Source organism: Malaclemys terrapin, chromosome 1, assembly GCF_027887155.1.
Source record: "Malaclemys terrapin pileata isolate rMalTer1 chromosome 1, rMalTer1.hap1, whole genome shotgun sequence".
NCBI lineage: Eukaryota > Metazoa > Chordata > Testudines > Emydidae > Malaclemys > Malaclemys terrapin.
Genome location: NC_071505.1, coordinates 221314514 through 221341328, shown reverse-complemented (window position 1 = coordinate 221341328; position 26815 = coordinate 221314514). Strand labels below are relative to the sequence as shown.

The 26815-nt window shown below is 42.0% G+C and overlaps 1 protein-coding gene across 7 annotated transcripts in view; it reads right to left on the bottom strand.

Annotated features, from left to right (window-relative positions):
• Nucleotides 1–875: 875 nt before the first annotated feature.
• The window catches only part of MID1 (midline 1), a 335146-nt gene continuing 309206 nt past the window's right edge, over nucleotides 876–26815 (bottom strand). For all 7 annotated transcript variants that reach the window (XM_054007902.1, XM_054007930.1, XM_054007946.1 and 4 more), the window contains 4 exons: nucleotides 25196–25339; nucleotides 8892–9053; nucleotides 5773–5980; nucleotides 876–4110 (listed from right to left, as the gene is read on the bottom strand). In XM_054007902.1, the coding sequence (XP_053863877.1) occupies nucleotides 3762–4110; nucleotides 5773–5980; nucleotides 8892–9053; nucleotides 25196–25339 (863 nt within the window). In that variant the 3' untranslated portion in view covers nucleotides 876–3761. The remainder of the gene's footprint in view (nucleotides 4111–5772; nucleotides 5981–8891; nucleotides 9054–25195; nucleotides 25340–26815) is intronic.

Genomic DNA, 26815 nt, shown 5'->3' with positions numbered 1-26815 from the left:
GCAGTCGCCAATATCGACCATCCCTAAGGCCAGCCTTGGATGGGAAATAGATTGGGATTGGGCCATGAAAGTGATACAACAGAGGAATGGGAGCCAGTGGAAAACTACTAAGAGAGGGGTGATGGTCAAAGTGCTGAGGATTGTGTCACGGACCCACCAACTCTTACATGTGGCACCATGCTCAGTCACCCATTTGCAATCACACCCCCCCTCCCTTCCCATTGGTAGTCACATGGACCACCTTCACCTCCCACTGATGATTCTATATCATCCTTGTTGCAACTACAGCAATTGCTTACATAGAAAAGTAATATCTGCAAAATATTCATTGTACTTCTAACTTCTTTTATTGAGATTTAGCAGCTGGAAAAGAGAAGGCGCCATTACTCCATGATCAGTCAAATCTCGACAGCCCACCCACAAATGCTCTGTCGACCATGGATGGGAACCACTGCTCAATGAGGTTCCTTTGCCTGAGCAGTTGAGAGATTTAGCAGTCAGGAGGAATAAAAGCAGAAAGAGGAAAAGTTATGACAGTGAGCAGCTTTCCTTTTGGTCTCTGTAAGCCAGGCTGAGCAACACCCTTAACCATTCAGCCATTTTATTCTTGCACTTAGTTTCCTATAGGGGTTCCACAGTTTGCTCCACTGAACCCCAACTTGGATTTACAGCCTTAAAATGATCATTGTACACATGCCGGCTTCATTGGCCGTCAGAGAGTCTCAGCAGTTTCAGAATATCAGAAGAAAACCTCATCCAGCTCTGCCATGCATTGTAAAAGCAGCATGTTTTAGTTACTGGTTTAAGATTGCTGGTCCCCCCTATATTTCATTTTATTCGTATGGACCATGAAAATGCCACAGAACCACAAAAGCCAAGTTTTGAAATGGATGTTTTTATTGTATAATCGGGCATTGAATCAAGTACTGTAAAATAAACAGATTTTTATTTTTGAAAATGTCCATACAAATACCAAGCATAGCAAACTGTTTCCCCAATCATAGTCCATACAGACTACATAATGGTTCAAATAATAAGCTAAAAGGGATGGTGGGACACTTAATTTATTGCCAATTAATCTGTATATATATATATAATTACATATGTAATTATACGTATGTAATTATACATATATAATATACACACATACATGCACAAAGAGCACTGATAGAATTAATAGCCCATTTGAGGAATGTGGTTTGGCTTAAAATGAAGTATTCATTGTTGAAATATAAATCCCATAGAAGGATTACTATTGTATATACCAGACCATTTTTTTCCCTCTCAGCCAAAACCAATTGTCACCCTTTAAATGCATGGTTGGTGTTTAAAATGAAAAAAGGGAGGAGAAAAGCCTCCAAATATTCATGATACTGTTTTCAATCCAGTTTGATCTCTGCAAGCCTTGTATGATCTAATATTGAACTGTTGTCAGTTTGCCCCTTTCTGAAATTAGCTTCCAGATATACTTAATATTTCTATGAAAAAGGGTGGTGCCATGTATATTGTATACTCTGTTCTGCTAGGCAGAAAGTTGACGCCCATCCCATGTTGTCACTCTCTTCCCTCCCAACACCTTTTTACCGTTGTTTTTTTTAGAAATTGTTCTCAGTCTACCGTGTATAATAACTTTCATGATTTCTCAATTGCCTTTCAAACAGTCAAGGCCAGATCAGCTGAACACAGTACATCAAGTCACACTGGTAAGATCACATTCGGTTACACAAAACACTGTTTCAGACATTTTTTTAAGTTCTTGGGGGGCCCTTTTCTACATCATCATAGACATTAGAATAAACACTGTCATCGAGTATGTACATATTTTCCCTTTACATATGTCAACTCAGAAAAGGTCAGCAGCTACTCTCTGTAAACAATGGAACGCTGCCATGGCAGGAAGCGATAAAATGGCTGAAACCAACATGCTGTCAGAGAGATACTTTTCCCCATTCATTCCACAGTAAACAGGGTATGTATAGAGAATCAAATGAACATGAGCAGTAATTAATCTCTGTTTAAACAAAACCTGTAGTCATGTATTCATTAGCCTCCTCATAAGCTTCTTTCATATCACTATCATAAGGCAAACTGTAGTACATCTTTGTACCTGGAGAGTCAATATTTAAAAAATCTGAAGCCAAGCTTGAGACCCTTTCATTTTGGGCCCATTGGTGAACAAAGTGCATTAAAGTGTCGTTTTCAAAGGACACCCAAAGCAAGGTTTAAAATGACTGAGCCAACCCTTTCATTACGCTTGTATTCCATTTATCCTTATTCTATGAAGGCAGGTTTTCATCCTTTGCATATGATCAACAAAACCCTTTTCACTGTCTCTCTAGGAACAGCTTTAAAAGGCATCATACCATCTTCCACATTTCAAAAATTTCTCAGGAATCTCCCAAATGATCATTTTTCAGAAATATTGTAATAATCACAAAGGGCCCTATTCATTTTTTAAAAAAATTAATGGGCAAAATTCAGCTTTGGGATATAGTGCGTACAGCTTCTACTTATCTCAGTGGAGTTGCAGCCCCTAACACCAGGGCTAACTTAGATCCCATATGTGCAGGTGAAACTCAGATAAACTAATGTTACTGCTGCAAATTTGTCATTTACCTCTCATTCACAAAGAGAAGTCTATCCCTTCAAGCAACCCAACGCAACAATACACATTCGTTGTTTCATTGGATGATTTTATGATGAACTTCAGTACAGTGCTTCTCAATGCAACATCCATATACCAGATATCTTTGCTCTTCTTTATTGATACACTACAGTGCGATACACTGAGACTCTTGCATTTAGTTTAAAATCAGTTGTAAGTAGGCCATCTCTCATTTCAGATGTATGGGCTTGGATTCTTGTGGTGTACCTGAAAAATCAGTGATATACACCCACACCTCGACCATCAGAACTAGGCCATCTCCAATTATAATGGAACCTTAAATGATGCAGCTTCTCATCAAATCAGGATATAGTCAGACCTTGGATTGGTTGCGCTGTTCCAATGTTGCTGATTTTCTGAGATGATATCAGTCTTACAAATCCTCAGTGATCTTACTGCACTTCCCAGAGACAAAAGTGAAGCATTGATAGGGTTAGAATCACCGGATGATTTAGCCACTGACACTTCTAGAAGATCTTCCATATGTTTCTTGTGTCCATATGTGAATAAGTTTAACATGCAGACATATTAGTGAACAGAAGTAAATAAATCCTTCTTCTTTTGTTGTACTGGATAACTCCATTTCCTTCCTTGTTTATTTTATTTCATTTTTTTGGTATGCACATTCTGGTGTGCAAAACTGAAGTAGAGAGATGTTGCACACAATAAGATTGGAGTTTAATGTAAGATCAACAGTATATCAATGTGTCCGCTGCACAGTTTCCAGGAAACAAAATTCCTGCTAGTTGTCCCTTGTAAAATAAAACTGTAAAAAAGGCTTGCGAAACTTTAGTGAATGGGGCCCTTTATGTGCAAAAACAATTAATTGTAATCCAAATCGCCAAATTGAGGAGTTCTTTATATAAATAATTTATAAATCTTCCTGTAAGAGACTAAATACAAAATAGTTCTGAGAAATTATTAAAGCCATTTCTTGCCCTTTAATACAAAATACACAGCAAAGAGAAATACCCACTTTCAGTTCTGGCTCAAATCATCAGGGATGTTTTGTACGCCACATATTCAAATAGCTCCTGTGGGCAGTATTTTTGCAGTCCACTGGAAAGCTGACATTATATCCCTTTGCTTTTAGCAGTCACGGAAGCTGCTCAGTGCAGTCTAAGTGATCCGGGATAGGCAGGCCTGTTATAATTGTCAAACATTTATTCCACACAGTGAATGTGGGGCACACGGGCTGTGCAAAGGTTATGTCAAACGTGTAAAGGTGTAGAGAGTTCAAAGCATCATAAAAGGCAAGGGAACCGTTGTCGTAGTCCAGCAAAATCCCAACACGACGGAGGTGAGGAGCAGGCTCTATAGGAATTTCTTTGCTGTTATGTCTCACCACCCAGGCATTATTACAACGGCAAAGCACCCAAGAGGCAGAATTCTTTCCAATCCACTCGTGTTTTGGCGCTGTCTTGTAAGAAATACCAATTGCATACCTGTAAAATAAAAGTAGTCTAGAAAACCAATGTTTTGTGCCATGCAGTTTTCTATCAATACAGGCTAAACTTTATCCTGAAAGACTCTAAGGAATGCATTGTCTTCTTTTGTTTATGCATGTTATGTTCTCATTAAGTGAAGGATAACCATAATACCACATTTAATTAACATTCCTCTCTGCTCCCAATGTTGGGGCTGGCAGGTCATGCAAATCTTGTTGTCCACATTGCTATTTACAGTTTGGATGCTATGGCAATTTTTGGAACACTTAGCTAATGATATCGGCCTTTTTTATTGACAAGGAAAATTGCTGCGTGCTAAACAGCTCAGAGTTCTAATCCTTTGTCTGGAAATTTCCATTCCTGAACAGAAGAATATATAGATAATGAACTAAAACCAAATAACTTTCTATTGTTGCATTTGCTATTAACGTGATCTCTCATTGCTGATTTAATACATGGTGCAGCAGAAAGATGAGAAAAAGTATCAAAGTGTACATGGAATGCCCATTTCTGCCTTCATAGAACCTCTTCTGCCAGGTCTCTATGAGGTATGTAGATTCAAGTGTCAAGTTTATTGGAACGAGCATTGGGCCATGTGAGGCAACTGTAGGAGACAACATTCCTTTGCCAAACAAGTGTTAGGGAAAGTCTACACTACCTGCTGGATTGATGGGCAGCAATTGATGCAGCGGGGGTTGATTTATCGCGTCCAGTTTAGACGCGATAAATAGATCCCCGAGCACTCTCCCGTTGACTCCTGTATTCCACCACTGCGAGAGGCGCAGGCGGGAGTTGACGGGGGAGCAGCTGCAGTTGACTCACCGCAGTGAAGACACCACGGTGAGTAGGTCTAAGTACGTCGACTTCAGCTACGTTATTCACATAACTGAAGTTGTGTAACTTAGATAGATCCCCCCGCCCCCAATGTAGATCAGGCCTTAGAGTTGGTGGGATGTCCTGATGAAACGGAAACTGACTAGGACAATGACCTCCAGGGGTAGTCTCATCATTGGGCACGCTGCATGAAGGCCTGATTTCCCCTGTAGGGAAGAAGCTTTTATGGCTTACATTCCTCTGGTGGAAGCAGGGGCTAACCTCATATGTGTTGTTGTATGTTTGTTCTATATCAGATGTGTTTTGTTGCTTTATGCTAAATACACTAGTAAGCATTTTTCTGCCTATTATGTGGTGGCCTTAACAAATGTGCATTTTTCTTTGTAGGGGAGGTGGGCACTCCAGGCCTCACAAGTTTTCCATTTCATTTATTTCTAGCACTATCACAACCCTTGAATCACATGTCATGGTGTGTCTCTTTCTGACCAAATACGGTGGCTACCGCTATCCCCTGAGCCCACAAACCCTGTTCCACATGACAGCCAATGAGGCTCATTCAAGAGTGAAGGGATGCTCCTCTTCATCCCCTACACCCCACTGTGGGACATGTATCCACAGCATTCCCATTCTCTGGGGATATTGTAACCAAATCTGACTGCCCTGTGTAGCATTTGCCACTGGACCATGAAGGTGCTTTCATATTCAATCTGTTATTCTTATTTAAGAATGATGTTTTAGTTTTGTTTAGGAAGCACTGACATGTATTAGCATGAAAACAAATGCAACTTTTTCTGGTATGACAGTAATTAAAAATGTGACACATACCATGTACTCCCACTTATAACCACTTCCCAGTAATGCCGTCCACTGTCAATAAACACATTTCCAGCTATTCCATAGCTCCCTTGGCTGGTGAATCGCTCGGGTGTGTGGCTCTTTTTGGAAGAGGTTTCATCACGCTCCACTGTCAGGTTATCATGGGACACCTTCAACTTTCTGTGGGCAGACTTGGGATCCAGTTTAAACGGCTGGCCTGGGCACACACAGAAGGATGACAAAGAAAAGGTTTGTTTAATTTTAATAAACACACGTAAGGTCATATATTTGGATAATAAGACTATATAACAATACATATTTTCTTCTCTGGAGCATTACCCTGGACTAAAACAGGCCCAGACTTCAATCTATCTGAACACTAATCTACAAAGATCATCCTTTTGTTGAGTTAGAAGGCAATTTGAAATGGTATATTTAAGTACTAGCTACATCTAAGAAGAGCCCCGTGTCAAAGTCACATTCATTGTCTGAGACCTAGAGCTAACTTGAATACTCTAAATCTTTCATGTAATTGAAATTACAATTGAATTGCAATAAACATGCAATCACTCATTATGGCTTTTTTGTTATACATTAGATCAGGGATCGGCAACCTTTGGCACGCGGCTCGCCTGGGTAAGCCCCCTGGCAGGCCGGGCCAATTTGTTTACCTACCGTGTCCGCAGGTTCGGCCAATCGCGGCTCCCACTGGCCACAGTTCGCCGCTCCAGGACAATGGGGACTGCAGCAAGCTGCAGCCAGCACATCCCTCGGCTTGCGCTGTTCCCGCGGCCCCCATTGGCCTGGAGCAGTGAACCGTGGCCAGTGGGAGCCGCGATTGGCCGAACCTGCGGATGTGGCAGGTAAACAAACCGGCCCGGCCTGCCAGGGGGCTTACCCTGGTGAGCCACGTGCCAAAGGTTGCCGATCCCTAGATTAGATTTTAAAATACCTCACATTCTTATTAAGTGACGAAGAGTCCTGTGGCACCTTACAGACTAACAGACGTATTGGAGCATAAGCTTTCATGGGTGGCTGCATCTGACGAACTGGGTATTCACCCACGAAAGCTTATGCTCCAATACGTCTGTTAGTCTATAAGGTGCCACAGGACTCTTTGTCGCTTTTTACAGATCCAGATTAACACGGCTACCCCTCTGATACTTGACACATTTTTATTAGTTTGCCAACAATGAAAAATTATAATAATGGCTTTATCACTATTGCAAAAAATTTATTACTTCATAATCCCATAAAATGAAGTTTGAAAATCAGAAGAAGTGCTACCCTGGTCTGTTCATTCACTCTCTCTTAGTTTTATTTATGCTGGGATGCCGACAATAGTGGATACTGTGAATTAAAATGAAGGAAGTGAACTATAACTTGGTCCAAACAATATGGTGTAAAAACATCACTGTTGTTGCTGTTGGCAGGTATCTTCTGCCATAGCACAGGGTCTGTAGACAATAACAGGAAGCAGTTTGGTAAACCAAACTCTGTAGATACATAATGCCTGCTCTGACTCTGACAAGCTTACCCATGTTAAAAAGCAGAAAGATCTTTTTACTTCTGCCAGAGAATTTCTGAAGGACAACTGGAAAAAATATGACACCACCAGTGTCCAACTTTCTCCTTTATCCTCTTTCATATAAAGGCAAATCTTCTTATAAGTGGAAGATCTGATTACACAAGTAGGGAGTGGAAATGAGCATTCTCAGTGGCTCTGTGACCTTATGGTATTGATAAATGTGCACTTTAAATTAATATGTGAATTCCTTAGTGTTTGTGAAAGAAGAGCTAAGTAATTCTTATGCAGGGGAATTGAAATAATTGAAGTCGGCATAAAAAGATGAATGAAATTGGTCTGAAAAGTGATATTCAACATGCTTTATTTAAGAACTGTAGGAAATTTGAAAGGCTAAACATTTAAAGGAAAAGGTTAAGCCAACACTGTCTCAATCACTATTATTTTGATACTAAAGATGAAGGAATGGTTTTAGATATAGGGGGTATATTTTCTTTCATAACATACAAATAATTATGCACGTATCAAGGGTAAAATTTATCCTTTGGAACGTAGGCTTTGACACATGTTTTTTTCCCCACGGATGCTAACAGTGTCTGCTTGCTTCTACCACTGGGTATCAGCAAAATACCTCTTACATGTCTCTCTACCTGTTTTCTAGTCTTTGTATTAACGAAGTATCATCTGAAGCATGTCTTTCTCTGTACTGGTTTGCATCAGGCCAGAGCATCAGGTCCTCCAGAGGCAGGGAAATGCCTGCTTTAACTTAAAACTGTATTTACTGCTACACACAATCTTTTTAGTAGCAGATATTGTTTATATAAGTCAGTAACATAGGGATAGAGTGCTGGCCAGCTAGACGGGGGAGGAAGAGGAAATGCACCAGCTCCCCATAGTAATCTCCCAATACTTTCATTATCCCCCAGTAACTGCCCCTCCAACTCCGACATTCTCTACCCAACACCCAAACCCATCTGTAGTCTAAAAGGATTATGGGATTAGCTAGGGCATGACAAGAAACCACAGATGGAAAAAAGCTTAGAACCACTGCTTTAAAGTGCTATGCTATATCCACTAATAATTTTGTTCAATCATTTTCTTAAAAGTGAGATCTCTGACTCAACCACCCCCACATAATTTTTATAATAAATTCAGGGAGGCTCCCAATATAATAAAATAGGGATCCAAGAGGACCCAATTTAGTCATTTTAATTATATAATGACCATCCTCTTAAATTGATAAAGAAATAAAATGTACTATAACAGTAGAAGAAAAGGGCAAAACAATATGAGAAGTAATAAAAAAAACCCAAAAGAAACATTTTCAATCATTTCTTCTTGACGTTGCTACTGCTAGTGGTATTTTCAATGATGTGGACGCTTCAGTGGACCTCCAGAATAAAAGAGATCCCTGTGTTGTCATGTTGAGGACTCTGGCAGTCTTGAATAGGGTGAAAAATAAATGGCTTAAGTATAAAGCACTTGAAACAAGGCATCTTGCTTTATACTCCTGCGCCTTTCAAATATCAAATCTCTGAAGGAGAGTGGGGAGGAGAGGGAGTGTGGGAGTGCATGTGGGTTTGCTGGATTCCATGTTACTCACTGTTTGTCTTCAACTTGCCAGGCTCACTGTTTCGGCTGCCCGCCTGATTAATGGCCTTGACAATGAAGATGTACTTAGTGCCACTCTGTAACCCATGCACTGTGTAGTGGTTTTGTTTGATATTTGGAACAATCATCCAACTGTCGGCTGAGTTGCATAAACCTGTAATTTCAAATCAAACTCATTAGTCATAACACACTAAATACTTTGTAACTAATGGAGACATACTTTGAACACTCATGAATATTTACATTAACCTGAAAAGGCATTAAACAATCCACAAGAAACTTGCCTCTTTCCTTACTGAAGGGCTGTAACATTTACCAACTGGTTCACTAATTTCCACTGACTCATTTCACCTGCCCCCAACCAGCGTACCTTTTAAAATCTTAGTATGTGACACCAACCATGAAAAATGGACCTTTAAAAGACGATTCACTGATGTGTGGACAGTCTGGGAACTTTCACTTGTCCCTAGATAAGGAATGGTTTATTGCTTAAGGACTAGAGGATGTGGAAATGCCATCAGTCTGTTTTTTGACTTAATAAATTGAGTTGTATGCTTTAGGACTTAAAAGACTAATGTGACTCATCACCATGAGGTTTGTTGAGGCATTTTTGCTGACAGTCCCCTAATGTTCATTTCTGAGGATAGGAAGCAAGTTGTTGGTGGAGAGATCTCAACTGCAGATCTTACTTCTCCTGGCGGTGTATCAGAGCCTAAGTTTGTTAGACTTCAGGATATTGTGCAAGTGTCATCTTTTCAGCATAGCCTTTGCCAGATGGATGTAATCAAATGTTTTATAATTTATTTTATTACTTTTCTGATTTCTTTCCCAGTGGTTCATTGGGAAAGGTTAGTACTCCTTTCCATTGTATACAGTTATAAACTTTTATTGTGTGTGAGATGCATCCAGATGAGGGTATAACATAAAAGGAAACTACGAAGGAAAGAAAAATGTAGGCTAAACCAAAAGGGAAAAATGTCCCACAGTGAGATCTATTAAGTTGTGGAAGTGTTTCCTACAAGATTTGATGGGAGCCTGTAGCAGGGCAATCACCCCGCTTCGGCCCTGAAAGGGTTAAAAGCCAATAGGAGGCGCCGCACGGGTGAGTCTCACTGTGCTACAAGGTGGTGGAGAATGTCAGCATTTGTGGTCCACCCCGATACAAGGGGCAGGGCGAGGACTGGGACTATTGCCTGGAAAAGGAGGGGACAATGGACCCAGCATATACAGAGGTTTTCTTTGCTGAAGGCTCTTGTGCCATCCCTGGCTGATCTTCGGTGCCAGGGCCCCCATGGAAGGGGACTGATGGAACACAGAAGCGGTATGAGACCTTGCTCCGTGTGGTCCGGGAGAACCAGGAGAGACAGTGGGAGGTACAGTGGGTCTTGCAAGCACAACTGGGGCAGCTGGCAGAGGAACAGCGGGCCCTGGTGAAACTTCTGTGGGGAAGTTCCAAAAAGACCACCGAGATTGGTGAGAGAAGCCCAACACTGGGGCCAGGAGGCCTGGGACAAAGCTCAAGGCTTGTTACACCTGTGGGAGCTGTGGACATGTAAGGGTGAATTGTCCCTAGTAGGATGGGGGCAGGGATCCTCACCCAGAACTGGAGAAGGGAGAAGCCCCTACAAGAAGCCACCTGGTGAGGGAAGTCAGGAGGCGAAGAAGGTGTTGGGCCTGTGGGCGGTGGGGGCACCTAGGGAGGAAATGCCCTACCTCAAGGAGCAGGGCCAGGGCAGCCCAGGGAGGGCTGTCCCTGAGAAGGACCAACAGAAGAAGCCGGGGCCCCAGGCAGCAAAGGGGCGGGGAGCCTGCTTTGGCTGCCATGAACGGGGCCACATAAAGAGTAACTGCTCCTTCAAAGGAGGGCGAACTCAGGTGGAGGGGCCTGAGGACCCAGATGGGTCAAGGACCGGCCGGGTAGATGCTGCAGAGATGGCAGTAGACCTGACCAAGAGCCACCCATGGGGGATGGCAGACAGAAAGACTGGGACGGGGTGGGCCCAGCAAGAGGCCGGGACCCAGGCTGTTGTAGAGCAGGTAGCAGTAGGAACCCAGACCCTGAAGGGACTCTGGCCTGTGTGTGCGGCTGGAGGCTGCAGAGCATGCCCGCCGCAAGGCTGAATCAAATGCCATGGCGCGAAAGAGTATGCGGCCATAATAGATGAGGAGACCTGCTTGCGTAAGCAGCTGGAGGAGTCGGAAAAGAAGCAAGTGGATCCGGATGTGCATGTGCGACTGGTCCAGGCGAGAAGACCTCCCTACCCCCAGGGGTGGGGATCTTGAGAAGGGGTGTGTGTAGCGGGGCAGTCACCCCGCTCTGGCCCTGAAAGAGTTAAAAGCCAGCCCTTGGAGAGGGCTGGGGCTGAAAGCCAATAAGAATAGGCTAATTGGGAAGGCAGCACAGCTGGGGACACGTCCAATTAGGAGACAGCTGGCCCTATAAAAGGGCTGTGAGCCAGGCACTGGGCCAGTTTCTCTCTAGCTCTTGGGAGAGAAGGACCTGGCTGCCTGGGAGCTCAGGGTACAGGGAACAGAGCAGGGCTGTGGAAAGGCAAGAGGAGCTGGGAAACTCCAGCTTGGTAAATGCCCAGGCTGCGGGCCTTGCTAAAGACCAAAACAGGTACTGAGGTTGCAAAGGTGCAGCCTGGGGTTAGGCAGAGGCAGGAGGTCCAAACCGGCCCTTGCCCATGATGAGTGGTTTACAGACTGCAGTCTGCCCCAGTGAGCAGGGGCTGGATGATGACTGGCAGTAGCCACTGAGGCAAGGTGGGCTTAGAAGGTGGGGGTTCCCCTGGGAGGGGAGACACAGACTGTGGGTACTGCAGGGGCAGAACCCTGAGACTGGGGTTTGGGCGGGACACGGGGCCTGAGGCAGGTGACCCACTGGCCAGCAGAGGGCACTCCGGGCTGAAATCGAGCTAATTCCCAGGATAACCAGCAGGAGGTGCCGCACGGGTGAGTCTCACTTCGCTACAAAGCCTCATTGACAAATCATTTACTAGTACTATGTGTTTAAAACAGTACTTGGTATAGTAGGCCCCAGTCTAATTTGCCTCTAGGTACTATTGCATTATAAACATTTGCATTATAAACATTTATAGAAATAACAATGATGTTAATAATTATATATGCATGTAATTACATTATATAAATAATAATTAGAATAATAATTTAAGACTGGAAAATATAACAAAGGAACAATCTTGCACTGGATGAGAAGACTGAAGTTCTTTTCAGGCTTTATCTTCATTGGGACTGGAATACATTATAAAAGCCAGTATATTTTCAGGGGAGTTTTGACTTTTTATCCTGCCTTTTACCAAGGGAGCAGGGAACACAGATGGATAGTGCCTTTTCCCAGTTAACAATAGACTATAATACATGAAGATACACTGGTGCCAGTACAAAACCTTTTGAGAAAAAAAGTTAGGAAAACACACACAAAAGGAGATCATATAAAAATAACTATGCTGATAGGGTATATAAACTTGAATAAATTCAGAGTTATGTTGGAAACTCTCTTCCTAACTCAGACTGTTTTGTTTTTTTGTTTGCAAGCCCATTAAGGATAGAGTTTAGGACTCATCTTTTAATTTCTTAACTGTGTTGCTTTGTCTCTATGTTCATTCATTAGTTCATTCTTTCTATCTCGGTACTTATCTAGCCTTCATCACCGTAATATCAGAAAAAAGAACAGGAGTACTTGTGGCACCTTAGAGACTAACAAATTTATTAGAGCATAAGCTTTCGTGGACTACAGCCCACTTCTTCGGATGCTGTAGTCCACGAAAGCTTATGCTCTAATAAATTTGTTAGTCTCTAAGGTGCCACAAGTACTCCTGTTCTTTTTGCGGATACAGACTAACACGGCTGCTACTCTGAAACCCGTAATATCAGAGTGCCTTGCAATTATTAAAGGATTTTATCCTCAACAACGTAGGGAGGTATTACCTTTATTTTCCAAATGAGGAATTGAGGCATAGAGAGATATGGCCCATATTTTGATAGGTATTTAAGCATTGCAGCACTCAGCATTGCAATGCCTAACTGATTTAGGAGCCTAATTTTCAATTTCATAAAGGGATTTAGGCAGGATTCCAGCTCCTAAATGTCTAAATCTATTTTGAAAATGAGAGTTAACCTCCTAAAACAGTTAGGCGCTGCAAAGCTGAGAGCCACAAAACATAAATACCTATAAAAATCCAGGCCTGAGTATATACCCAAACTGCAATAAAACCCCCACAGCTCCAAGTCTCAGTAGACATCTACACTGCAATTTTATAGCCACACAGCTTGAGCTCTGCAAGCCCAATCAGGGGCCGTGGTGTGAATCTTTTACTGCAGTGTAGAGAGACACTAAGTGACTTAACCAAGGTAAAATACCTGGACTGAGTCAGGAATTGAACCCAGGTCTCCTAACGCTAAGACTAGTTACATAGCTTTTAGACCATTCTTCTTCTTACCAAGCTGCAGTGACACTAAACTTACCTTTTTGTATTTTATCTTGTAGAAAGCAGACCTAGAATGGCTGAGGGTTTCCAATTTTCTGTGGCCTATTCGAACATAGAATCATAGAATCTCAGGGTTGGAAGGGACCTCAGGAGGTCATCTAGTCCAACCCCCTGCTCAAAGCAGGACCAATCCCCAACTAAATCATCCCAGCCAGGGCTTTGTCAAGCCTGACCTTAAAAACCTCTAAACAAGGAGATTCCACCACCTCCCTAGGTAACCCATTCCAGTACTTCACCACCCTCCTAGTGAAAAAGTTTTTCCTAATATCCAACCTAGACCTCCCCCATTGCAACTTGAGACCATTACTCCTTGTTCTGTCATCTGCTACCACTGAGAACATTCTAGATCCATCCTCTTTGAAACCCCCTTTCAGGTAGTTGAAAGCAGCTATCAAATCCCCCCTCATTCTTCTCTTTTGCAGACTAAATAATCCCAGTTCCCTAAACCTCTCCCCATAAATCATATGCTCCAGTCCCCTAATCATTTTTGTTGCCCTCCACTGGACTCTTTTCCTTTTTCTACATCCTTCTTGTAGTGTGGGGCCCAAAACTGGATACAGTATTCCAGATGAGGCCTCACCAATGCCGAATAGAGGGGAATGATCATGCCTCTCGATCTGCTGAAAATGCTCCTACTTATACAGCCCAAAATGCCATTAGCCTTCTTGGCAACAAGGGCACACTGTTGACTCATATCCAGCTTCTCGTCCACTGTAACTCCTAGGTCTTATCTGCAGAACTGCTGCCTTGCCACTCGGTCCTTAGTCTGTAACAGTGCATGGGATTCTTCAGTCCTAAGTGCAGGACTCTACACTTGTCCTTGTTGAACCTCATCAGATTTCTTTTGGCCCAATCCTCTAATTTGTCTAGGTCCCTCTGTATCCTATCCCTACCCTCCAGCGTATCTACCTCTCCCCCCAGCTTCGTGTCATCTGCTAACTTGCTGAGGGTGCAATCCATGCCATCCTCCAGATCATTAATGAAGATATTGAACAAAACTGGCCCCAGGACCAACCCTTGGGGCACTCCACTTGATACCGGCTGCCAACTAGACATGGAGCCATTGATCACATCAAGAATACTGGTATTTTGATACTAACTACTGTCAAGATGAACAACAACTGTGTTTACCCAACTTGAAACATTTTTTGTTTGTTGTTTTACAGCAAAAATGAATTCTGGTATCTTCTTTGTTCGTAAGCCAGTGAGCTCCCGACCCTATTTACGTCTCCCAAACATCCGCTACAAGAGTTTTAAACTGTAAGGAACAATTTGCAGCACTCAGTTTTTTCACAAAGATGTTGAGAAAATTAGATCAGACAAATCCATCAGCCCCCCCATCCCCTGAGGAAAGAACCCAGTGCTTTCCTTGCAGAGGCTCCAGTGCCGTCTAGCACCTATAGTATGGTGCCTACAGCAGTATCTGTCCATTTCCTGTTCTGTCTCTTAAATAGAGTTACTGAATTTGGGTTTTTTATTCTAGGAGTGAGTTTTTTGCTGATGAGAGAAGGGAAGTAAAAAGCCCTGGACATGATCCCAGCAAAGGGCAGGGAAGTACAGTACCTATTGCATTACTCTGCTCAGACCATCCTCCCAGACTTTGCTTCTTTAGTCCTGGGCCTCCCGTGAACAGAGACTGACTGTCAAAATATACTGATATTAAAGAAAATTAGCACGAATTATGCAGCAACTGCTGTTGCAAGTTGTTACTCTGTTATTCTGAATTAAACAACTGGACCCCACCCGGCGGGCCCCTAGACACTATTGCAATAACAGTGTTGAATAAGAAGGACTTTGAGAGAGAATTTAATACTGCACCAAAAGGGTTTTGATTCTCATTAGGAAGGACAATAAGATGCTGTGGATAGATACTGTTTTAATACAATATTTCTGAAGGCTTTCAGTGCTTTAATAGAAGTCCTTCCCTCAAGCTTTTGCAATGCCAATGCCATACTCGATTGATGTCCCACTGGAACATCATCTAAATGAGGTCCTATTCCTGCTCCCACTAATATCTAAAGAAGTTTGCTGCCAGCTTCAACGACTGAAGGATCAGGCTCATTCCTATGGTGGTATGCCTAGAATCTACCAAGTGTCCACAATAATAATAGTCATGTGCAACCTCATGCCTTGATTCAGGAAAGCATTACTATTCAGCCGTTACGACCCATTGGGACTCAAGGATGGATTTCAGCTTGTAATTAAGTGCTTTCCTGAATTGGGGCCTCAGTCATCACCAGCACATTCATTATTTTAGCTCTCTTCTATAAGAACAAATCTGCTCAACATGAGGACAGTTTTGGTTTTTTTAAAAAGAATCCCTTCAAGTCATGGTTTCAGAGCATTCTGCAATCAGAGACTCCACATCAAGCACTGGAAAAATACAGGGTTTGACATTTGGCAGGCTCGGGCTGTTACACTGGGCTGTATAGAGCTGCTTTTTAAAACTGATGTAGGGAGGGATCCAGTATGGGGCTGAACACCCCCACCACAGTGAGGAACACGGTCGGTGGCTGTTAAGTGACTGGGGATGGAAGGCACTCAGTTCAAAGGATGGACTCAGAGCCCCACAGGATAAGGCCATGAATGGCCACCAGATCCATTCACTTATTTTTCAACTGCTTCTAGGGTCTGATCCTGCAAAGCGCTGCACACGTCCTGGATAGTGCAGAGCACCTTCTGCTCCCACTGACTCAGCTCATCACCGCAAGCTCCAACCCTTAGTGCTGGGTAGGCTCCCCAGCCTTCCAGGCCCACGTTAGGTAGGCAGTGGTAGTGAGAATTATGCTCCTCGGTACTGTGTTAGTTTTCTTGATACAGTAATTGCCATTTATTAAATGACCTGGAAATCTGAGCTCGGTCTCAATCCCTAGAACTCGCCAAGTAAAGTACATTTTTCTAGCTTGCCTTGGAACTTTTCGACAACATTAAACTGGATGTAATCAATCAGAGGAGGAGGAAGTTTAAATGATCTCAATAAAGTCAGCCTATAACCTGTATTCAAACAGGTGTGTGAGGAACTGTAAAAAACGCAGATATGTTTGTTATGGGTTTTCACCCTCTAGATTTACATATGTTCCATATTAGCTATAAAATTAACTATATGTACATATTAGTTATTAAATTATTTAACAATCTGAACATTAGATTCCAGGATGTTGGCATAACTACACCACTCTAAGGCATCAGGATATCTTGCTACTAGAGAGTCACTGAGAAAACTTCTGCAGCCTGTGTCTATTGATATAAAACAGAATATTTCTAAATAGAATGTTTTTGGGTCAAAGCTTTGTTTGGTCATGTGGCAGGCCCCCAAGGACAATCATCAGTGGCCCATTCAGGAGGTTACTTAAACACGTGGTTAAGTCTATCCATATAAACACATGTTTACATTTCATTTGAATAGGGATGCTTTCCTGAATGGGGGCCCTGATGATTATCCTTGGAGGGCTGTCACATGACCAAACTCCTAGTTGGCCCCAAAAGCTGAAAAAGTAAAGTTATGATGATGTCCCCCAACTGCAATTATAAAATGATCTAAAACAAATACAGACAACCTGCAAGAGCCATATAAAACTATTACTTATGAGAGAATATTTTGTTTAGTCCCCCACTCTATTCCAGGGGCAGACATAATAGAATAGCCACTTCTTTTATGAAATGGAGAAAATTAGGAACGGAGGAGAATATGGAACAAGTGTTGGAGAGGCAAGTCTGGAAAAGACTGATCCGGCACCCTGACCCCAGTTAGGGTGACCAGATGACAGAGGTCAAATATCGGGACGCAGGGGGGCGGGGAACAGAGGGACCTGCCAGGGGGCCAGGTGAGTCCCAGACAGTGCTAGCCTTACCTGGAGCAGCTCCCAGGGAGCATCCAGCAGGCAGGTCCTGTCCCTCTGGCTCCTAAGGTTGCTCGGGTCAGGTCGGGGTGTGGGGGGGGGGAGATCGGGAGGCTCGCTGCCGGTGCCTACAAGCCCCCCCGCCCCTGCAGCACACAGTGGAGACCTCCTTGCCGTCTCTGTGCATGCCTGGGGAGTGGGGCTGCAGCACTCTGCAGGCTCCGGCCGGCGGGCAGGCAGGCGCTAGGAGTTCAGCTGAGCTGCCTCAGGGCCCAGGAAGAAGAGGTGAGCGGCGCTGGCAGTGCCGGCTTGCGTTGTCCACCAGATGGTCCCCCGATATCGGGACAAAGTGCGTCCCGACCAATGTAAGGTCAGGACGCGGGACAAGTCCCCTAAAATCGGGACTGTCCTGATAAAATCGGGACGTCTGGTCACCCTAACCCCAGTTAGCTGGGAAAAGGGGAAGAAGAGAATTAGGAATGATCAGCCAACTGAGCAACCTGATTGTGTGAACATTTTCCAGGCCTCTAGGAGTTGCTACTAGGACTGTGTGCATCCTTGACTCCCTACCATGGCCAATGGTTTAAATGCCACAGCAGCACCATTAAGCTTTATGCACAGGCATAGAAGAAGCAGCTGAGAGACACGACTGCTCCTAGTCACAGCATGTGCACATATTGTTTGTAGATTCAGGTTTCTTGTTTCAGAAATCTAGGGCTTTAAACATTAAGATTAAGTCTCCTGCAGGTGGTAAAACAATGTACGTATCATAGAAGAATTTAGGGAATTTAAATTACATCCTGAAATGGTGCTGTCAGTACAGTGATGCCCATGCAGGATGTGTGAGTTTTCACTGAAAAAAAAATAATTAAGTTTTCTACAATCTGGGGTAATAATTTGTAAAGCTATTTCCCCAGGGTTGGTTGCTGACGCACTTTAAAAAAAAAACCAGACGGGAAAAATCCCAATGTGTAAATGCTACTAAAATTTACACTGTTTTAACAAAACACTTCTCTTTTTAAACTACACCAGGAACACATAAGTCACAGGAAGGTTATCTAATCTCCCAAGAATTTTAATTGTTTAAAAATGCTTTATTTCAATAAATTTATTACCAACTCACATCAGTGGAGCAATGACAGTGGGAGAAGGTGACAGATATATAACCCTTCCCCTCCACATTCCCACATGGATGAAATTAATATAGACAGAATTTCTGCTAAATACATAACAATTTTTCCTAAGCAATATGATCTTTGAACACTGTTTTAACAGTCTGAGGTTTTCCTGTTTTTGTCCCACATTTGGCACATTGGCTATTGTACATTAAAGAGATATTCACTGAGAAAGCACTATGGAATTTTTCTTTAGAATATAGGAAATCTCTTTTAATCAGTTTAAGAACTATCTGAAGAGACAGTAAAATTTGCATAATTTCATAGTTCTCAGTAATTTCAAAGAAAGTCCTGTTGCTTTCAATCGAGTTAACTATTGAAAATTTTATCCTTGCAATTTCTTTAGGTCCAACAGTTTACCTAACCTAAAGATTAAAAATTCTATTCTCCCACCATTCTTTGGGTGATCAGTGCCATAATAAACAAACAGTGAGGATAACAACAATAAATAATTTGTTACGTTCTAGCAATGTGTTCAATACTCTTACAAAAAAAAAGAGGAAAACATAATTTGTGCCCCCAAGGAATTTGAATTCAAAATACACTGAAACAGCTCAGACAGTAAGTGCCCCAGGAAGACAAGCACCCAGCCTCTATTGAATTTCAGTGGGAGTTGGGTACTTAGCCCCCTAAGGCACTTTTGAAAATCTCAGACTAAAAGACTTAATTCTAATTTACACAAAAGGTCTCTTTACATTGTTCAGGCAGCGTAAAAGGCCTTAAAGTGGGAATAAATGAGAATCAGGCCCTAAATGTACCATGTAACCCAGCTTATGGTTCTAGATTAGGCTCTGATCCTGCAACTGGATCCATGGACCCTGCCCCTAGGAGTGTAAACTGTCCAAGAGAAAACAGTCTAACTAGACAAAGGAAGTATTATTTTCCCCATTTTACAGAAGGGGATCTAAGATGACCAAAGTCACATGGAAAGTCTATGACTGGGCTGAGAATTGAATACAGATCTCCTGAGTTCCAGTCCAGTACATTAACCACATGGCCATCTCTCCTCTCTCTTTGTGGGATAATAATAATAATTAATGGAGATATCCCATCTCCTAGAACTGGAAGGGACCTTGAAAGGTCATCGAGTCCAGCCCCCTGTCTTCAGTAGCAGGACCAAGTACTGATTTTGCCCCAGATCCCCCAAGTGGCCCCCTCAAGGACTGAACTCACAACCCTGGGTTTAGCAGGCCAATGCTCAAACCACTGAGCTATCCCTCCCCCTCTATGATGGAAGTCATGGGGGTTGTAGCCATGTAACTCAGGGTAGATTTTCACCTTATACTGTATCTTTAAACATATATAACAAGCCTGATTCTCTCAATGACCAGGAGTAACAGAATTAATCTCTTGGCTCCTGTATTTGGTCTAAGGGCTGGTCTACACTGCGGGGAGATCGATCCAAGATATGCAACTTCAGCTATTCGCATAGCTGAAGTCGAAGTATCTTGGATCGAATTACCTGGGGTCCAGATGGTGCGGGATCGACGGCCGTGGCTCCCCCGTCGACTGCGCTACCACCGCTCGCTCTGGTGGAGTTCCGGAGTCGACGGTGAGCACGTTCGGGGATCGATATATCGTGTCTTAACGAGACGCAATATATCGATCCTGGATAAATTGATTACTACCCGCCGATACGGCGGGTAGTGAAGACGTACCCTTAGAGACAGAGCCATGAGTGCTGTTCAAAAACACATTGTGTTGCATACAGCGAAGAGAAAGAGTTAAAAGCTGACCTTTACAGTAGTGTTCTAAAGCAATTCCATGACCTTTACAGTAGTGTACTAAAGCAATTCCATGATGTTAAAAAAGTACTAGGTTTTTTTACATGATTTATGTTTCACATGATTTAAAAGGAATAAAAAAATTATACTGCAGGCAAAGCAACTAGTACAAGTACACATTAATTATAAAAAGGCATTTACAGTATTTAGATTACAGATGATTAGCTACTTCTCAGAGATGCTAATGTGCAAACAGCTCCTCAGATAATATTAGCTCTGAGAATAACTACTGTAGTAAAAAGCTGCTTAATTTAAAGTTCTACACTGTTATAGAAACAGTGCTGCCAGGTCTTTGGTAGCCAAGCAATTTGGCCGCATTTGGAAATAATCTTTCCTGTATTAAATAGGGCCTGGATCAAATTTTAACCTCCACATTTATCAGTTAATAAAAGATATTATAATTTATTATGTTGGACACAAAATGCATCAGTAAAGCTTAGGTTTGTTTTTCTTGCTGAATTCATAATAACCTCTTAATAACGTATGCTTTTGCTGAGGGAAATGTAGTAAAGACAGGAACGTGCAGCAAATCTGGCTATGCAGTTCTAAGAAATGGATTCCAAAATAACTTACATAAGTAGAATGTGTGGGTACGTATCCAAAGTAATTCACAAAGCCTCTGGGGAAAGAAGCATATTGGCCTGATACAGTACTCTAGCTACTTCCTCCTGACTAATTCATGGATAGAAATGGATAGACACTCTCTGCAGGAGGTAACCTGCAGTAACAGCAGCCACTGCATGCATTGTTTGGGGATGGGTGGGAAAGAAGTGAAGAATGCCTTTTACTATGCGGCAGTATGTAAATGCCACAAATATAGGGAAACCACCTTTTACTGGAACTCCATTATATTAAAATAGAATAATTTGTTTTAGTACATTGCAACGTGAAGACTGCAAACCCAACAACAGCAAACTTCCTCTCATACTAAACTGTTCTGGGAAAAATAATTCACTGTAAGAGGGTTCCATTGAATATACCATTTATTTCAAAATTCAAGAGGTTAACACTCCAGAATTTCAACTGCATTCTTGGAAAGTCAAATATAAAAACAGGAAGATTCAACTCCACTAAAGGACAAACAGTATGATCTACATGAAGCAAAAAAGAGCACTCTGGGTAAAAACAGGAGGCTGGTGGACAAATCTCTGAGTATGGTTAGAAGTTGGACCTAATCATGTTATAGAGATTTACATCAAAGAAATCAGGGCAGGCTTGTAGGGATTCTCCCCTTGGAATTGGTATTTGCAAGAAGGAAATGGCATCTCCACTATGAGGCACAGGACTTTATCTCGGAGAGAAAAAAGGAAGCTTTACAAGAAGTAAAACAATGTTTATACATTTTTTATGACTTAAAATAAAACTTTACAGTTCCATGGCTTACAGATGGAAGTAAAATTAAAAGAAACAGCCACCCATTTTTCATCTTGAGAGAGACCTGAAGAAGCCATAAACATTTTGGGAAATCAGTTTCTTCAAAGAACACGGGACTGATTCTGATTTCCACCGGTATAAATCAAGAGAGGAAGTCCACTGAAGTCAATGGAGTTTCAATTATGTAAAACTGGTGAAATAGGATAATTAGGTCCAACATATTGCCACAACATATCTTCATTTGTTTGAAATATATAAAACACATTTTATAAATAGCCCTCTGAAGATGTTTATTTGATTCATTAATTTTTATTTGATGCTTTAATGCTATTATGTATGGAAAACAGCAAGTGCGACAATTCAATTTCATAGCATACACTGAGCATTTCACACTGCAATTCCAAAAAATTACCATATTACAACTTCAAAACCCCATTAATACTTGTTTTGTAGATCAAAGCTCTCACCTCTTTGTGTGAGGCCTACAATGTAGCCTTAAAAGGAGATACGTTGTTGTTTATTCACTGGTAAACAAGGAACAGAAAGCCTCAGATTACAAAGGTGCAGAAATTGCAATCACTTCTGCCGTCATTTACATTTGACATCAAACCCATCCCTAATGTTCTGCAGCTGACATGCTCTCTTTACCCCGCAATATGCCTTCTGTTAGGCGTAATACCATGTATGAAAATGGGTCAGAGAATAAGCAGCACACTGCATTGTTGCACAGTTCTGTCTGCTTGTTAGTGATTAATCAGAGAATCTTTTCTTTCTGTTGTCTGCCTTGCTCTAATTCCTTTGGAGTACTCTTAAGCCTTTATTGCATTAAATCCATCAGTTAACCAGGGTGTACAAGTGTATATTGAAGTTTACTTGGCCTTTCTACTCAGCTCTATTAAGAATTTAGAGGCTGTTGACAAGAATTAAGCGTACAAGTGAAATACTAAATGCAGGGTTCACTCAAGTATTTGACAAGCATGTGCTTTCAATATTCTAGCATTCCTATTTACAAAATGATGCTCTATCCTGTGATAGCACTCATCTTCAGACCACTTTGCAGACTCCAGCTAAGTAATCCTCAGACAAACCATTTAGAGGGGATAGTAAATGCTCACCCCATTTTAAAGCCATAGGAACTAAGGTGGTGAGTGTGTGGTGCTTGACCATGGCCACAGGCATCAGTGCTAGAACCTGGATTAGATCTCAGGCTTCCAAGCCTGTGTTTAGACCACAACTCTTTCCCAGGTATTAAAAGCGGGAATTGCACTTAGACACAGTACTAACTTTCATCAAAGCATCTCAAAACATTTATGACTATTCATCCTCTCAATTCATCAGCCTGGTATTATTATTTCCATTATACAGATAGGGAAAAATCATGGGACCTCACAAAGCCAGAGTTAGGCACCTGTGATCCCTATAACATGGCTGGGGAGAGATAGGTGCCTAAGAATGGGACACACAAAAGCCAGAATGTTAGGTGAGGAGCAGCCTACACTAGCCAATGGGAGATGCCGATGACAGAGGGGTGTCCTATGCTCCACCCATCTCACAGAGATTGGTGCCTAAGTCCAGGCTGCAGGGAAGCAACTCTCTCTACTTGTGATCCACAGCCAGAACCCCCTTTCTTGGAGTCAGGCAGCTTAGGTGCCTGCCAGACTCCACACAAAACAGATGGGAAAAGAAAGACAAGGCCTCCCACATTCAGAGGTGAAAGTAAGCCAGTACTGTGTACCGGCAAGGGCCGGTACACCGTGCTGGACCAGACCGGCTTCCCCAGGCTGGCACTTTAAAGGGCCCAGGGCTCCCTGCAGCAGCTGGAGCCTCCCGAGCCCTAGGGTTCAGGCAGCTGGGCTCGGGCGGTGCTTTAAAGGGCCCAGGGCTCCTGCCGCCTACCCTGGGGCCTTTAAATCTTGATTTAAAGGCCCCGCCTCTTCCAGTTGAGGTCACACCCCCACTCAGGACTTCGGCGTACTGGTAAGTCCTTTATGTTACTTTCACTGCTGCCTATATTACATTTAGCCGTGCAATTATGGTACTCACCTGGGATGTGGGGGACCCCAGTTCAATTTTCTATCCTGCCTGAAGGGGAGAAGGGATTCTCTCTGGGGTCTCCCAGGTGAGTGCTCTAAACTCTGAACTATGGGTTATTCTGATGTGGGGCTTTCTCGGTCACTCTTGTTGAAGCCGTTCCATTCTGTATAAATAATTAAATATGCACTGGGCCAGAGAGAGAGAGAGAGAGACTGACTGCCACTATAGTTCAGTGCCTAGGACACTCCATTGAAACGTGGGAGAACCCTGTTCACAGTCCTTCTCTTCAATAGACAGTAGGGAGCTTGAACCAGGATTTACCTCATCCTGGGCAAGTACCCGAATCACTGGACTACAGGTATATGGCAGGTAGCATCCTCTTCCAAAAATCTGGGCTTTAAGTATCTACGTTTCTTTGTGGATTTGGACCTATTTTAGTAATTTACAGTAATAAAAATTAGGGGGTTAATTACTGGTAGAATAGTTGCCTAGAAACAAGTTAACCCATAAGGAACAAAAAATTAAATTTGGTTTTTCATAAAACTCCTAGTATCAAGGCAAAGGAAAATGTTCTACTATAAGTTATATAGGACAATGCAAGGGTTAGTGTAATTATAAAAACTGAGTCAAATAAAATCACCACGTCAATAGTTTTTCCCACTGATGTTTACTCCCTTTGACTTTAATACACTGAGAGAAGCTTCACACTGAAATGAATCCCTACTTTCTGTAGCACTATAGACAGTGGAAGTTGGTAGGAAAAACCTTTATTTTGATCCCTAAGAGTAAATTTTTTCCAAAAGAACCTAAGTCACTTAGGAGCATGGGTCTAACTGAAAGTCAATGAGACTTAGCCACTTTTGAAAGTAGGCTCCTTAGTCACATAGGTGCTTTTGAACATAAGCACTTGAAGAGTCTTTGACCAAATCTTACCTTCAAGCACATGAATAATCCCATTTAAATCAATAGCACTACTTGCTTAAAGTTAAGCACATACTTAACTGTTTTGGCAGATCAAGGACTTAATCTAAAGAAATCAGATTTTCAAATGAGTACAGTTTTATTGGGTAATGAGTTCTTTTGAAATTCTCATCATAAGTGTTTCAATGGGAGCTATCGGGTGCTAAGTGTTTTAGAAAATCTGGCCCTGGCCATCTGGCTTTGCTTATACTGGCAATACCACTGCTCAGAATTTATAACTACAGTACATACATTTTAAACTCACTTAAAATCATAGAAATAGTCTAAACAGTTATGAATACTGCTTAGCTCTTATGAGATGGATTGTATTTGTACCATTAGGAATCTATTATTGTTTTTTAAACTCCCACCCTACTACACTCCTAGCAAACGTACACATATAAGGAATTCAAGCCACACAAGTTTTGAATTTGAAAATCCTCTCAAAATCATTACAGTCATTGGACTTTAAATATAGAAACAGAACAATAAAAATGTATAGGAATTATGTTTTTTTCCCCTTTTCTTCTTGACTTCTGTATATATTTATATTTGAAGGCATGTAATTTGCTGAAACTCACAATTAAACAGAACAGAAAATTAGAAGATTTATACTTACTAACTACATTGGCTTGTCCAGTAAAGATGGTATATTGCAGCTCATATGAGACCACACTGAACTCATCATCTGACGTCCAGTGGACAGTGATTGTGTCGTAAGAAGCTGTACAGAGCTCTTCTCTAATGGTTGGAGGGTTAGGAGCTGTGAAAAACCAAGAACAACTGTTAGGGGAAGGAGCTGACTGACTTAGTAGGGTACTTTCCCTTTCACCTCTGAGATTAATGTGCAAATTTTAGATGGGATTTTATGGCCATATTGTACCACAGATTTTTAGGCAGAACTTAGGCCTGGTGCACACTAACCCCCCACTTCGAACTAAGATACGCAACTTCAGCTACGTGAATAACGTAGCTGAAGTTGAAGTACCTTAGTTCGAACTTACCGTGGGTCCAGACACGGCAGGCAGGCTCCCCCGTTGACTCCGCGTACTCCTCTCGCAGAGCAGGAGTACCGGCGTCGACGGCAAGCACTTCCGGGATTGATTTATCACGTCTAGACAAGACACGATAAATTGAACCCAGAAGATCGATTGCTTACCGCCGGACCCGGAGGTAAGTATAGACGTACCCTTAGAAATGTAGGGTTGGAAGGGCCCTCAGGATGCCAACTTCTTGCTAATGTCAATAGGAAGTTCTTAAAAACAGATGATGTGGCCCTTAGATGGGTAGTTTAAAAATCAGTCTCCAGGAATTCCTGTCATAAAATTCCCACCCTCCCTGGGGGCAGATCTTAAAAATCCTTTCACATCTAAGTAGCTTTAATATGAATAACCCCAATGAGGTCAGTGGTACTAATGACTCACAGAGAAGGTTATACAAAAATGACCCAATTGCACCTGAATCAAAAGTAAAGGAAAAAATGGTCTACACATGTTTTTTGCTGGCATTTCTCAGACTGTCATGAGCACTTTAAAAAAAAATCACAATAGAAGAGTCTATTGTTCCTTTCCCAGCAACTTTATTTTAACATAACATTTTAAAATTGTATTTTGCTATTAAATATGTTTATATTTTAAAGCTTCTATTTTATTTATGTGTTATGCAAGGATTAAAGAGGTAGACTTTGTTCCAAACAGCATTTTTCATTTATGTAAAAGAGGCAACTGAGAGGAAGTGCTCAAATGTGACCATGATTTGTGCTGCTCTAAATATTGTAGCACAGAAGCTTGTCAGCGCATTTTTTTCCAAACCGAGGAACCCTTGGGACATATGGGTATTAACAAAAAGGGATGAAAATAAGAACATTCATTCCAGAATGGGAATATAAGCAAAAGAAAAAGAAAACAATTCTCTGAAAGGGATATTGATGCAATTTAGATAGTGTATATTAACTGATGATATATTGTGAGAGAGTGTATTGCAGTGTTGCTACCCTGAGTTCTCTTTGAAATATTAGAGGTTGACATTCATGGCTTTTAGAAATACCTGACTTTCTATCAGAATAACTTACTGGACATGTTTTTTTAAACGCTATTGTATCCTATTCTTCCTCCTCCATATAGTGCCGTTCCTTCAGTTTAGAAAAATATGATTAAAAGGAAATAAACTGATCTTTGTATCTAGGCTGGGGATCCAATTTTGTGGGGTTGTAATACACTGAAATACTTGTAATTTCGTT